This window comes from Fusarium vanettenii (assembly GCF_000151355.1).
Source record: "Fusarium vanettenii 77-13-4 chromosome 9 genomic scaffold NECHAsca_27_chr9_1_0, whole genome shotgun sequence".
In the NCBI taxonomy this organism is placed as follows: Eukaryota; Fungi; Ascomycota; class Sordariomycetes; order Hypocreales; family Nectriaceae; genus Fusarium; species Fusarium vanettenii.
In genome coordinates, this window is record NW_003315858.1 from 566064 (window position 1) to 580539 (window position 14476).

A 14476-nucleotide genomic window follows, 5' to 3' on the forward strand; every position below is an offset into this window, starting at 1 on the left:
TATAAAATGAATGGCATTTGTTATCGTCCCCTATCAAGGTCGCATCACCAATCTCAAAAGTGGCTGCAGGTGACTTACAGGGGCCCCTTTCACTAAATTACCCCAGCTCCGGCTTCTCCAGACAGCTTCCACTTGGGGTCACCTTCGGTGTGTCAGCCAATCACACGCTTTTATGAGGTGTCAAGTGACGTACTTGTCATGGCTTCCCGCGGCATCCATCGGCGATTGCTTCCCTCTAATCGGCGACCAAAACGATGTTTCTTGTGTCAAACGCGACTCTCGAGTGTGACCATTTCACGATGATTGTACTTGTCTCGGCATCTATTGCTCTCGAGTTCCGACTCCCGGCCTTGTCCACGTGTCGCCTCCGGTTGACCGCTGCCCTCAACAAACATGGCCTTGACATCTCCCGGACATCGATCTCATCTTGAGATCTGACTTCCAACGTCATCTTGTAATTTGTTCATGGTCTTGTTGGCCGGGGACAGTTGCCGCGTCAGTCAGGTGGTCTGAAATCACTGTCGCACAAATCCTAGGACCCCAATTGGTGATGCTTCCTCCTTCGATATCATGACACCTTCACGTCCAGCTGCCTTGGCCATGTTCTCGCGACCTTTCCTACGCCTGGCCGGGTGCCTACGATCCTTGCCTATTCTACAAGCTACTTCGAGGGCACAAACTCGCCTGTTTGTCACTTCCCGAATATCGAGAGCCGCATCAGCCAACCCTCGACCCAGTACAACAACACCAAGATACCCAAGTGCTTATATTACTATCCTCTTCGCTGGAGCTGCCTCCTTCTACGCAGCTTACTCCTTCGCCAAAGCTCCTCCCACGCGATGCGATGCTCCATCCGACGCCCGCGACCCTTCTCTCCCTCGGTATCGCATCTCTGAAGTCCGCAAGCACGATGCTCACTCAGACAACCCTTGGGTCATCCATGATGACAAGGTCTACGACATTACCGAGTGGATTGGCGCCCATCCTGGAGGAAACGTCATCCTCCGTGCTGCAGGCGGTTCTATAAACCCCTACTGGGACATTTTTGCCATCCACAAGAACCAATATGTTTATGATATATTGAATCAGTACCTCATTGGTTACGTCGACTCCGCGGACTTGGTCAATGGGAAGCCAGCACAAGAAGAGATTGAAGATCCGTTCGCTGATGACCCGAGTCGACATCCAGACTTGATCACTATGACGGATAAGCCCAGAAACGCAGAAACACCACCAGATGCCATGACGACAGAATTTCTGACCCCTAATGACCTCTTCTATGTTCGCAACCACATGTGGGTGCCGACAGTCCCCGAGAATGCCGATACACACACCCTCACTGTTGAACTTCCTGATGGCACAACAAAAGAATACACTCTAGGCGACCTCAAATCCCGCTTCCAACCTCGAAGGGTCACTGCTGTGCTTCAATGCTCTGGCAATCGCCGCCGCCACATGAATGAAGGTTCCGGACACAAGACGAGTGGCCTCCCCTGGACGGCCGGTGCCATATCCAATGCCTGCTGGGAAGGGGTCTTGCTCTCAGACGTACTCGCAGATGCTGGCTTTGACTTGTCATCTGGTCTAACCGGCGAGTCCGAGGCCAAACACGTTCAATTCTCCGGGTTAGAAGCATACGGCGCGTCAATTCCCATCAAGAAAGCCATTGACCCTCAAGGCGACGTTATTCTCGCCTACGGCATGAACGGCCAGCCACTCCCGCGTGACCACGGGTTTCCCCTGAGAGCTATCGTGCCCGGCCATGTAGCTGCACGCTCAGTCAAGTGGTTAAACCACATCACTCTCAGTGACGAGGAGAGCACGACGCAATGGCAGCGACGAGACTATAAATGCTTCGGACCCAATCAGACACATGTGGACTGGGATACTGCCCCTGCGATCCAAGAGTTACCAGTCCAAAGCGCCATCACAACCTGCAAACTCGGCGATTGGACAAGACCCGATAAGGATAGCTCAGAGGCACAAACAAAGAAAGCCGCGCTCACAGGCTACGCATACTCAGGGGGCGGTCGCTCCATCATCCGCGTTGATGTCTCCCTCGACAATGGCAAGACTTGGTCTCAAGCGTCTATCCTCCCCGACTGCACAACAAAGGACGGCGCCCCATCTCCCTGTCTCGGCCACGGCTCCTGGGCCTGGCGCCGCTGGAAGTTTGATGGCCATGTGCCGCTTACCGCATTTGAGGGAGATGAAGCGTCAAAGAGGGAGAAGCGATGTGCGACGTTTGTTGTCAAGGCCACGGATGAGTCCTATAACACGCAGCCAGAGAGCCATGCCGCCACATGGAATATCCGTGGGAATCTGGCTACAGCGTGGCATCGCATCAAGGTCTGCACTGAATGTCCTGCCGGGACAGGGAGTCAACCCCCAAAGAAGGGATAAAGTTGTATTGGAAATCATAGCGATACTCTTATCGAGTAGAGGCGTTTTGGTGTTGGGGAGTCTAGTAAACATGGCCTCGACCTTGCGTCGAGAGCTCCACGGGTGTTCCTTGTCAATCATCAAAAGTTGGTTATTACATCAAAAAGGTCCATTCATTAATCGACAAGGGTCGTCCCGTCATGATGGACAAGTCCGATACTTTCTATTCTTTGACCGTGTGCGCATCCCTCCGAGACGTATTATACACCATGGTGCCTTCGCCCAGAGCTCCTCTATTCCCTTCACTGACCCTTCTAGTTGTACAATCCAACTTTCCTCCGGAACATAGCCTGCCAGTAGTATACATAGCATGCTCCTGTCCATCTTGAAGAGACGCCCGGTGCCAGCAGATTACCCTTATTCTTCCTCCTCATCATCATCGTCATCACCGTCGGAGAAGTATTCGAACTCACGAGGTGTCTTGGCCTCCTCGTCGCCCTCATTATCCTCATCAACTGCCGTTAGCACACCCGCGGCCGCGGCAGCGCCAGATCCCACATTGCCGGGGGTCTGAGGTTCAGCTCCCAGGTGGGCAAAGCCTCGGCTCTGGTTGCGCAGGAGCTGTCCGATCATGGCGCTGTTGGATCCTGGCCGCGAGGGGTCGACAAGACCGTCAAGCAGCGACCGTCTCTGGTCAGATCGTCCACCACGGGTGGCTTGCTGACCAACAACAGGGGCCCGCTCAGTCGTCACCTTCTTGAGCTTCTCTTCCAGAAGGGACTTTTCTTCATCTGGCTGCGTGTCATGGAGCAGCAGAGGGCCACCGGTAGGCTATAAAGCGTTAGTTCAACTCGTCCCGACTATTAGATCAGTGTATCTCACCTTCTTGACGGGCTTGTATCGGCCAGCCGGAAAGCTGATGTACTTCAGCTGGCCAGGGAGGACTCGTGTCATGTTCTCAATCTCGTAGCCAACCTTCTCCTTTTCAGGCTTCTTCTTGGTGTCAGTCGAGGCGGTCGCTTCCTTCTCTTGACCCTCCTTCTTGTCCTTGGTCTCTTCTGTCTTCTTCTCCTCATCCACGTCCATCTTGTCCCCGACGTTCTTAGGGGGGGCGCTATCGATGTCCATGCTCTCTCTTCGCTGAGCGCGTTCCTTCTTCTGGGCACGTCGCTTGGCCTGGGCGGTTGTCGAAAGGATAGCAGTAGCGATCAGAGCGGGTCCCTCCTCGGCCTTGACCTCCTGCTCGGGCGGGTACTCGAAGAGGCTGGGTCGTGTCGCGCAGTGGAACTTGAAGTCGGGGATCTCCAGGTCGTGGTCCAATCCGATGATGGATGTGGGCGAGAAGCTCAGGGACAGGAAGTGTGTGAAGGGGAACCAGTACCAGTATTGGGTGAAGACGGCCATACCAACAATACCAGCCATGTTGAGGTTACCCGTCTGGGTCTGGAGGCCAATGGTGCAGTTGCGGCCACCGGCATCGATGATACCCAGAGCGAGGGCAGCACCAAACTTGGTCATGGCATCTTCGTGGCGATCGCCAACCACCTTCTTGAGAGTCTTGCGGATGGACGAGACCTTGGGGTTGAGGACCTCATTCTGCTGGACGAGAATCATAGCAAGAGAGATCAGGGCTCCTTGTCGCACAAAGTCGGTGGGATCCTTCATCATGGGCTCAAGGAGGTCGATGGCCTCGTCAAGACCAGTGCCAGCGCAAGAGATACCAAGGGCCATGGCAGAACCATATCGGACGTGGGGGTTGTAAGACTCGGACAGGAGCTCAACCATGCGGGGGACACTGCTTGGCTTTCGGAAGAGAATGAAGCCCAAACTCATAACCGCGATTCGGCGCACATCGTCGTTGACGTCGCTCACGGCAATGTGGAGAAGCTTTCGGATGGCCTTGTTGCTGCCAGTGCCACAGTAGGCAAGGGCAACAGTCATGATACCGCCATATCGCAGTGTCGGATCAGGGTCGTTAAGAAGACCCTCGATGAGGACATCGGCTCCCTCCTGGCGACCGTACATGATGAGAGCCATACCAATGGCAAGACCGCGGACAGTCTTCTCGTGTGTAGTCTCATGGGCATAGGTGATCATGTCCTCCAGAGCCTTGCCGTTTCCGGTGCCCAGCATGATGAGACCCATGGACAGACCGACAGCCTCACCGTTGAGAGCAGAGTCCTGGAAAAGAACCTCTCGGAGCTTCTCAAAGATGTCCCAGTCCCCAGTGGCCATCCCGGCAATACCGAGACCAAGAGCACCACCATGCTGGACAACCTCCTCCTCCGCCTGGCCAAACTGCGTCTTAAGATAGTTCAAGGCCTCGTCGCCGTGGTTGGCATGGATAAGTCCATATGCGTAAAGGGCACCACCCTGGCTGAAGATAGAGCCACTGCTCAGCCCACCCTGCCTAGGAAGGTAGGGCTCAAGCAGCTTACGGGACTGGGTGAGGTTGCCTCGGTGAATGACACCAAGCGCAGCGGTAGCGGTGAACTTGGACCAATTGACAGCCTTGCCCAGCCACTCGAGGTTGTCGCGGAAGAACTTGTCGTTGGTAGTTCCCTGGTTCATAAAGGCATTGCAGAAGGTGACAGCGGTGTGGAAGATCGAGTTTCGGCCCTCGAGGCTATCGCGGACCTTGTTCAGAATGCTCAGATCGGTACGGTTGTTTCGGTAGAGGAACTCAAGGTTCAGGCGAATCGTCTTGCTGCCGTCGAGGATAGATTTGATGTTGCGGTAGACCTTGGCTGTCTCCTCAGGAAGCTCGTCCTCGGGAGCCTCCTGCTTGTTTTGCAGGAGAGATTGCTCTTCGTTGGATTCCTCGGCATTCTCGTCTGTGGCCGGCTTCTCCTGGACTCCAGAAGGAAGAGACGACATGACATTGCCCAAGAACTCCTGTGTTCCGTTGTCGTAGAGGTCAAAGGCAATTTGGTAGGCGTTTGCGATGGAGGTGCGATCCCCATTCTCCACAAGAGTGCGAAGCATACGAGAGGCTTCCACATCAGAGTTCAGGTACACGACACACTTGGCAATTGCAAAGTAGTCGGGATTGGGAATTTCGTTCAAGAGATCGAGAATCAAGCTCAAGATCTCAGTTCGGAAACCCCTCTCCTGGACAATGTCCATGCAGATGCCAAGAGTGTATTCCATCAAGTCCTCAGTGGGGCCAGGAGCGTTCTCCAGAGGGTTAGACTTGGCCTTCTTCTCGTCGTCACTCGCACGCTTGATGACTCGTCGAAGAACATCAAGGTTCCTGGCCTCGACGGCGATACCCACCACTTGCCTATACCGGCCCTCTTGGAGACAGCTCTCAAAAAGACTATCGATCACCCGTTGCAGCGAGTCGGTGGCTTGAGAGGGGAGCTCAGCGATAGAGCCGGATCGACCTTGCTTCAACGCAGGCTGGAAGCTCGCCTCGAGCATGGTGTTGTCGATGGAGTCCCGAGACAGAAGTGACTTGGGGGGCAGAGTCGTCTGTGAGAAAGGCGTTGTAGGCGACATCACAGCATCGGTGCCGCTGGCGAAGGTGGTAGCAAGCTCAGGGAGGTCGGTCGTCTTGGAGGCTTGGGGGGCCGACTTCTTGGCAGCAGTGGTGGCGATGTACTGGTCGACACACCTAGAGATGATAGTCTCTTCAAACTCGCCAGGAGCATCAAGCTTGAAGAGGTCGCCCGCGGCGAGCGCGAATACCATGCTGTCATTGTAGGCCTGGAGGTGGTAGTAGACCTTGGCAAGGACGAGGGCAGCAAGTTGCCGCTCGGGGAAGGACTCGTCTTCGTAGAGAGCCTCACTTGAAACACGAAAGTCAGTTTGTGGGAACACAGGAGCAGTAAGATCGAGTCGTGGCCATGACGTACATCTGGCTCAGCACAGCAGCAACCTCAGTCCAGACAGTGTCGATGTCATCGTTGAGGGTCTGCAGGGCGAAAACCTTGAGCTCCGGCTCCTCATCGGTGAGGAAGGCGAGGACGCCGGTCGCTGAGACGATACCAGGCATCTTGAGGGATCGCGACGGGTCGTAGGGACGTGCGAGTGAGGTCTGCAGCAGTGCGAGAGGCGACGCGAGCGGTTGCTGTGGCACAAGTGGTCGAGTTGAAGAAAAGGGACTATTTCCGTACAGGCCCAGGGGCATATGCAGAGCCCGAATACGGAAGAGTCGATGATGGGTTCAACAAAGGAGACGATAAGAGAATTGGTGGAATAAGAGAAAGATGGATCGGTTGGTGTTTTGCTCCAAAGAGTAACTCGAGGACGTCCACGTCAGGCACAGCTCTGCCTTGCAGCGGGTGCACGGACCAGCGAGAGCTTCTAGGCAGGTGCAAGATTACATAACTCCCCTCACTGACTCAGCACCCACGTGACTGTGGAGAGTATCGCATGGAAGCATCGCGAGATTCCGCGCGACAGGGGACATGTTGCGTCACAGAGACACGGCTGATAAAACGCGGCTTGACTCAGTATTCAGCGCAAAACGCGGGCGCGGGACATTCAATCTTGGCATAATTGAACAGCCACGCTGGGCGCCTCTGCCTTTGTTATCACAGAGACCAGTGAAACCCCAGAAGCACATGCAGTCTTGTACCGTCTCCAGGATGAGGACCTCTGCATTAACGAAATCGATGGATCTTTCAGCATCTTTTTCATTGCCAAATCGTAGTTCTGAGAGATTGATTGGACTTCAAGGTTCTTTTCACTCTCTCACGTGCCACTATCTAGTGCATATGCTTCCTAGAGCTCTATGCATCTTTCGGCCTCGGGGAGCAAAACGAAAGTAAGGCCAGAGCACAATGCGATCAGCAGCGTATTTGATTCCATGACTCACGACTTGCCATATCGGGGCTTTATCACAGATTAATACCCGCTCGGGACTTTTATTTTGCATCAGTATCAGGATGATCATCTATATCGTCACAGCTTAAGCACATAGGAGCTCCCCCAAGACCCCTACTGACAAGGATGACGTCGACGTACGAGCACGGAGCTTGAAACTTTTTGTAAACAAAAGCTTGCGATGAAGAGAAGTGCTCTATGAGGAATCACTGGCGACAAGGCTGAGGACCAGACCATTCATGTTGAGCCCCTGAAATAGAACACAGATTGACCTCCACTATCAAGCGCACGGCATCTGGGTATCTAATGCCTGCTGCTCCGTTGGCGCATTGCTGCCGGGCCCTGATGAGGAGTGACAAGTCGCGCGTCTCACCTCAGGGCTAACCTGACCTGAAATTGTGCTAAGGTCCCCAGGGTCGAAATGAGTGGTACCTGGTTCACCATATTGATTCGCTGGTTGGCCCAGGTATCCGCCATCAGTCGCAGCATGGCCGACAAAAGAAAGAAAGAAAATCCTTAACAAATTCTGCCCAGTCACCATGTACCGTGGCACGCAGGTCGACAAAAAGACAAGACACCCGCGCAGAGAGATTCACATTAGAGTATCCTTCTCTCAAGGTAGCTAGGGATACATAATAACAGTAATAAAATAACACATAAGAAATACCTAATATAGTCATTATATTAGGGCATGGTTTGATTATATTCATGTCCAATTTATGAATAGGTTTTGAGAAGAACTTCATTATCTTTGGCGTTCTGGTGTCTCGTTTATTTTGACCTACATGCTTGGGCACATCCCTGGAGCTCTAGCGCCAGGCTGTCGCCCGTCTTTCTTTGTCGCCAGAAAACGACGACAAGACACCAACAACTCCGGCAAGCAAAACGATCATGTCCATTTGAAGTGGCACACAGCTTCCACGACCTTCAAGCCTCTCCTTCTGTCTATCCGCCGTTCAGCCGCGTCCATCTCATCCCGTTTGCGATCATCGTCTATCAATCGTCAATCGTCAATTCGACAGCGTGGCAGCCTCGCCATGGCGGCTTAAAGATCCCCAGTCATCCATGTCCGCTTGCGACGCCTTCTCCCTGGCGCGACGACGAACGCCTCCATCGCCCACAGCCACCCAAACGACCGCTTCGACCGCGGACACGACCTGCCCATACTCTGCTGCGCTTTACGAATAGTCGCGTCGACAATCTGATGAGAGACGGGCCATTGCCGCTGACATTGTCCTGTCGTCGTCTTCCTTCGCGCCGACCCAGGGCGGCGTAGTGTTGTCGCAAATTCCACCCTCGGCTTCAATCCGCCGCCATGGATCTTCGATCTGTCCTCAACACGTCGGATGCCGGCGACCGCGCTCCGGCCAAAGCTCCTCCAAAGCCGCAACAACCCCCTCCGCCGCCTCAACAGCATTCGCAGCCTCATCCGCAACAGCAGCCTCATCATCGTCCGCCCCAGAGTCCAGCTGGGGCTCCTCCTCCGCAGTATTATCGCGACTATAATCGTCAACCACCGCCTCAGCCCTCGCCGGGCAAGCCGGTACCGCAGGAGTATCCGCCGCATGCTGGCCGTCCTCATCATCAACACCAACTGTCCCAGTCACGACCACAGTCGCGGCCGCCGTCGCACCCTCAGCAGTCGCCTCATCAACCCCCTGCCGGGGTATACCCCCCTCCCTCACCGTACCAAACGCCGGGGCCAGGTCCATATCCAGGGCGTCCTGCGCCGCCGCCTCTTCAACCTGCAGGTTCTTTCCACGACGTGCGCTCTCCCAGCGGCCCAGGTCCAGCTCAGTCTCCCTATCGAACCGTGGTGACTCCATCTGCATCTGGCGGTGCTGGATATCCTTTTCCTACGCAGCCCCCTGCGGAGATGGCCAGCCCGGTACAGCGTCAACAGTATCCACCGCAGTATCGGGAAAGTTTTTCTCAAGGCCCCCCAAGCGGGCCCCAAGCTCATCCCTCTGCCTATGCCGCGGCCCAGCAGCAACAACAGCAGCATAGCGTTCCGCACACTCCACCCGTTGCGACTAACACTCAACCCTTTGTTCATCAACGTTCCCAATCGACACACTCAACTCCTACGCCCACCTCTGCTCAATCCCAGCACCCATACGGGCCGCCGTACAGTCACGGTAGCCCCGTCGCCGCATCGCGCCCGCCTCCTGGCGAATACAATCGACAACCTTCCCAACCCGCGACGCCGATTGGGCCTCCTTTGTCTGCTGGCTCTCGACAACCTTCGAACGCAAGTGGCTTCGCGCAGCCGCCTAGTCCCTATCAACAAAGGCTATCCGCGGCCGCCGCTCCAGTAGCGCAAGCACAGGCACAGGCACAAGCACAAGTACAAAGCTCACCACCACCTCCTCCCCCTCCAGTCAAGCGTATATCTAGCAGCTACGGCTCACCTGCGCCGGACATGCACCGACGGTCTCAGTCTCACAGCGAACGAGCACCAAGCGCATCCGTCAGTCCAAAAACACGTGTACCATCGCTTCAAAGTAACCCCGATCCCCTTGCCGCATTTGCAGCAGACGCCAAAGCCAAGCAGGCTCAAGCTCAACAGGCTCAACAAGCGCAGCAAGTTCAACAGGCCCGGCAGGCCTCTATTCCTCAGCCCATGGCTATCGACAGCGAACGCGCGACAACCCCGGCGAAGCGAAAGCTCGAGGATCGCGACCTAAGCCCCAAAGAAGAACCTGAGCATCAGGAAAAGCGCGCTCGGCCCAGTGCCAGTGGGGTCAACGGCAGCTATGCTGCTCACTCCGTTCATGGATCACAGCCTCCTAGCTCACCCATGGTTCAAGCACGCAAGAAGCGGAGGAGTCGCGCTCAGCCGCCAGTTTGGGCGCAGGACGTCAGAGAGTTGAACAACAAGATGCCCAGTCAGGCAAACTTTGTGTTGCAAAAGAGAGTGCACTCACACACCAACGGAAAACCCGAGGCCAGCAACCGCACCAGTCGTCATGCTTCTCCCGAGTCAACAAGAGCCAACCCACCCGCTCCCCCAGCTCCTCCAGCCGAAGCCGGACCGCAAGACATTCTTGGTGCTTGGGAGCCCAGCATCACAGGTGTCAAGCCATACGAAGAGATCTCCAGAAGAGTGGCCGACTTTTTGTTTGTCAACATCATTAGCATTCCCGACATGGGCGAAATTGTCAGCCGCAATATCCAGTTTGAGATTGAGGCAAAGTTGGGCACACTCATTGACAAGGATACCAACCATCGAGTGGACCGTGCTCTTGACTCGGAATGTGTTTTGCAAGAAACTCAACGCGTTGCCTTCCGAAGCAGCATGACTGAGGTGAGTTTGGTCTGATGGCGTAGACCGATTCATGCTAACAACTGACAGGCACAACACAAATACTTCAACGACTTCCTGAATGAGATTGTCAAACAAACTCACCCACGCGCTCCCAATGGAGGCAACCGTGTCCAAGTTCACTACAAGCACCGACGAGAAGTTGACCGGTTCTTCGAGCTTCCACCAGAACTGCAGGCGCGGATTCCCGGATGCATCCGCAGTCGTCTTGGCTCAAGGATGAAGAGCGTCCGCGCCAGAGTAACTTACGATCAGAAGAACCGCGAGGTTCTTGCCAAGATCATCAAGGCGCGTGTGGCAGATCTCGACATCCATTTTCCTCAGTGCCCAATGGACTGCCGCATCAGCATCAATCTCGAAATGAACTGGGACGGTCCTGTTGAAGAGCTGGAGCAACTAGGGAACCATCCAGATCGCCAACCTGATCGAAACAAAGATCGCCTCAGCTACACCCACGGGCATTACCAAGTTGACCTCACTCAGGTCACGCACGCAGCCTCAGGCCCAGGTGTAAGTTTCCATGCCAATCATTCACCCCCAACACACCGTACTAACTATTTCCAGGGCGCACAGCGGATGGAAAAGGAGCACGAACTCGAGATTGAGCTCAACCCCACCGTCCTCGTCGACCAAGGCCGCAGAGCTAGCAGTGGACAACCGCACCGTTACCAAGAGCTCGTCGAGGGCTTTGTCGACAATGTGCGGGTTCTGGCTCGCAAAGCAAGGGATCTTCAACAATAAGAAACCCATGTGCACGGCCATAGCACTCCCAGTAATGATATCATAATTTTTTGTCCAAACGACAGCGGTTCTTTTTTAAAACGGCGGGAACGAGAAGGGGCGCTCATGGAAGAAAGCAAGCAAGCAAGAAAGAAAGACGGGGTAAATTTACAAACAAACAAACAAAACAAAGGTAGCGTTATTCAAACGAGAACGAGGTTCTGTATCTTAGCTAGAAATCCGGGATTACCAATTGTTACCTTTTATGGGTGGGTGTATGCGAAAAAAATGGATGGGCCTTGGGATGTCATGGAGGGAGAACAAAGCGTGGCGTCATTCTTGATTTACCGTTTAGGTACCTATTCTATCTTGGTTTCTTTGTCAAATACTTTTTCAACCTCTTGATTCTTTTGTGCTCGTTGTGGCTTTTGGCCTGGATTTTCTGGGAGAGCGAGGATGGAGTTGGCTGTTGGTGCATGTGTAAATACAGCAATTCATATCCACTTCAATGGTTCATATCTCCCCTTTTGAACCTCACTTCGATTACTATGCAAGGCCTGTCTTGATTGAGTCACAAAAACCAAGGACATGGGAGTGTCTAGAAGCTCAGGCACCCCACGCTTTAAGATAAAGAAGAAGAGATATGATGATGGTTAATTCACTTCCAAGCCAAGATTGGTGAACCCGAGTTTCTGATTGCTCTAGGGTGTTGAGGGTAAGATGAAATGTGGATGGATATCAGCTCCTCTACAAACACAACCCATGGGAAATCTCGCTGAAAGAAGAAATATCTTGTTTCATGATCTTGTATCAAGCATGCCTCGCTCAAAGGAGAAATATTCCCATTGTGTTCCTATTGTTTTCTGTGGTCGTTGTGTAAGGGAATGGCTTGCACGCGAAAACTGCCATTTTGGTAAATTTAGCATCGATGCTAACCAGAAACGGAAAATTTCACAACTCGTTTGGGTCCTCCTCCCATTATTCTCACATTGCCGCATGTACTGACCTCGACTAATAGCTTACTTATTTATTCCGTTGTTGCCTTGACGCCTTGAAAGTCTTCCATCACGAGATTTCATCTCCGATACAACATCACCGAGTCCAATCACTCTTTCCAACTACATGATATCTTCTTGATATTGTAAAAGACGATTCTAACATGTGCTGGTGCGGTACCTGCTCTCCTCGTGAATGGGAACGTCCCAAGCACTGGCTACCACCTTGGTGCGGTCTCTGTCAGAACGATGTTTTTGGCTGTAATGATCTTGTCATCTTGGGTGAGCCTTTTTTCTTCATTTCCTTGGCTTCCATCTGCTTACCGAGCTCAGTGATCCGCCAGAACCCAGAGGGTACCATCGATGTACTCGACACATTACCAGGATACAAGAACGAGGCTCCCGGCATCGCTCTCACTTCAGACGTCCAAAATTCAGGAAACGAACTAAACATGATCAAGCTGCAGGATTCCAGCTACACCAGGGAGAGGGTGGTCTGTCACGGTGAATGCCTCGAGGCCATCGCGCCGTCTCGGATCCCTAAAGTCCTGCAACGGGCGGCTTGCACGTTTGTCCCCTCAAAGGTGGTTCGAAAACGACGAGAGAACTGGCTCATCTCGAAAACCGCTCAAGTTGTGTCAACAAGTGTCAAGTGGCTGCCTCCCGAAGTATCCATCGATATCGCCCAGCAGTGCTCTTCAGCCTTGGCCCTGTCGCACGCCGAGTCACTTGCAGAATCGGTCGCCAGCATGGCAGCACACCGAAAGCCCATGGTCATGGCCATGGTCAAGTACCCCGTGTGGGCTCGTTATGTCATGTTTGATGGCGTTGCCTATGTTGCGGAACTGTCGAATCTGCGGTTTCCAAAGGGGGCGATGGCCATTCCCGTGTCCCGGACAAGCCAGATCGACACTCTTTACGTCGCCCAAGATCATTTGGGTATCAGGAGAGTCATGCTTGGGAACTCTGAAAAGGCGCCTCAAGTCTCTCCGGAACCTGGTCTCTGGTGGTGGGCAAGTTTGTTTCAACAACCAGGACAACTTCACAGTCACTCCGACGTACGTACAGCCATACCTCCTCCCTGTAATCACTACTGACATCCTGAGCAGGGTATCAAATTACGAAAACTGTCAACTGTGTCTCATGGAACCACCAAGGAAGTAAAGCCCAAGCACATGTGGGTTATTCCTCAACCTTTGAAGAAACGGCTTCGCATCCACAAAGGAGAATATGACCATGGCATCCCCCGATTTACCTTTTTCGAATGCAACCACATGGGCATCATCGGCTATTCGGCTTGCTGGTACAAAACCGTCAGAGCGATTCACCCCCACTTTGCTGGCGAAGACATGACCTTCTACAAAGAGACAGCAGCAGAACACCCAACGGTAACCTGGCTGTACATGCCGATGGACAAGGGCGAGCTGGTAACAGAGCTCTGGGAGTCAAGGGTCGAGATTCACGACGTTGGTAGACCGGAAGCTCGGAGGATCCAGTCCCTAGTGGTACGTTTACTGGTCTCGCATAAATCGATTCATACTGACCTTTCCAAAGATGAAGACGAGCCAGGGTCGCATGTGGAACATTGGCCTACACTCAAGGCGCCATCCTGGCGTCTGGACTTTGCTGGATAAACCACCAGCGAGTCCTTCACGCATCTACATCGAAGATGCGTTGAACAAGCCACCTCAATTGGCTTTCGAGTCTCCCGACCCGAACGAAGGGCATGAAGCAAACCCGCCATGGGTGCCCTACAGAAGCTCCAGCCAACACTACCAAGTGCAGAATGGGGGCTTCGATGACGAATACTGGTCCCCCTGGGACAACGACCTCGACGACGAGTATCTCTACTCGTCGGCTCCGCTGTGTGGTGTGACCAAGCTGTCCTTCTGCCGGGGCGAGGCGGATGGCATACCAGGTTGCGTCCTGGGGATTCTCCTCCACTACGGAGACGGGTGCAAGAGGGCTGTCGGCAGTGTCCGGCCGGATCTCCTCGATACTGTCGTCCAGGTCGGAGACTCCAAGGGGATGTCTTTTCGTCTGAACAAGTGGAAGAATGTGGTGGAGGCGACCCTGTCGACAGTTGAGGAAGTGGACGGGTGGATCAAGGTTCCGTGGTCTGGTACACTGGTGTGGTGGTTTTCCAGTTACCGTTGCGAGATCTCCCACGAGGGAGGGGACGATGATTGATGAGTCAGTCAAATTCTGTCTCAAGTGTCGTTGA

General features: G+C 53.8%; 4 protein-coding genes across 4 annotated transcripts; 3 read left to right on the forward strand and 1 right to left on the reverse strand.

Moving 5' to 3' along the window:
• Positions 1-570: 570 nt before the first annotated feature.
• Positions 571-2423, forward strand: NECHADRAFT_96028 (uncharacterized protein; the record flags this gene model as incomplete). Its single annotated transcript, XM_003043736.1, has 3 exons — positions 571-686; positions 738-2349; positions 2382-2423. The coding sequence occupies 3 exons, from the start codon at positions 571-573 to the stop codon at positions 2421-2423; spliced, it is 1770 nt and encodes a 589-aa protein (XP_003043782.1).
• Positions 2424-2817: 394 nt separating this feature from the next.
• On the reverse strand, positions 2818-5934 carry NECHADRAFT_63310 (uncharacterized protein; the record flags this gene model as incomplete). The annotated part of the gene is made up of 2 exons (XM_003043859.1): positions 3265-5934; positions 2818-3213 (listed from the first exon to the last, which is right to left on the reverse strand). Coding segments are annotated over exons 1-2 (3015 nt in total), but the record flags the coding sequence as incomplete, so codon positions are not given.
• Positions 5935-8527: 2593 nt separating this feature from the next.
• Positions 8528-11278, forward strand: NECHADRAFT_84518 (uncharacterized protein; the record flags this gene model as incomplete). The annotated part of the gene is made up of 3 exons (XM_003043737.1): positions 8528-10519; positions 10568-11047; positions 11102-11278. 3 exons carry the CDS (start codon positions 8528-8530, stop codon positions 11276-11278), a joined length of 2649 nt encoding a protein of 882 aa, XP_003043783.1.
• A 1138-nt stretch (positions 11279-12416) lies between these two features.
• On the forward strand, positions 12417-14442 carry NECHADRAFT_84519 (uncharacterized protein; the record flags this gene model as incomplete). The annotated part of the gene is made up of 4 exons (XM_003043738.1): positions 12417-12534; positions 12586-13310; positions 13362-13757; positions 13807-14442. The coding sequence occupies 4 exons, from the start codon at positions 12417-12419 to the stop codon at positions 14440-14442; spliced, it is 1875 nt and encodes a 624-aa protein (XP_003043784.1).
• Positions 14443-14476: the final 34 nt, after the last annotated feature.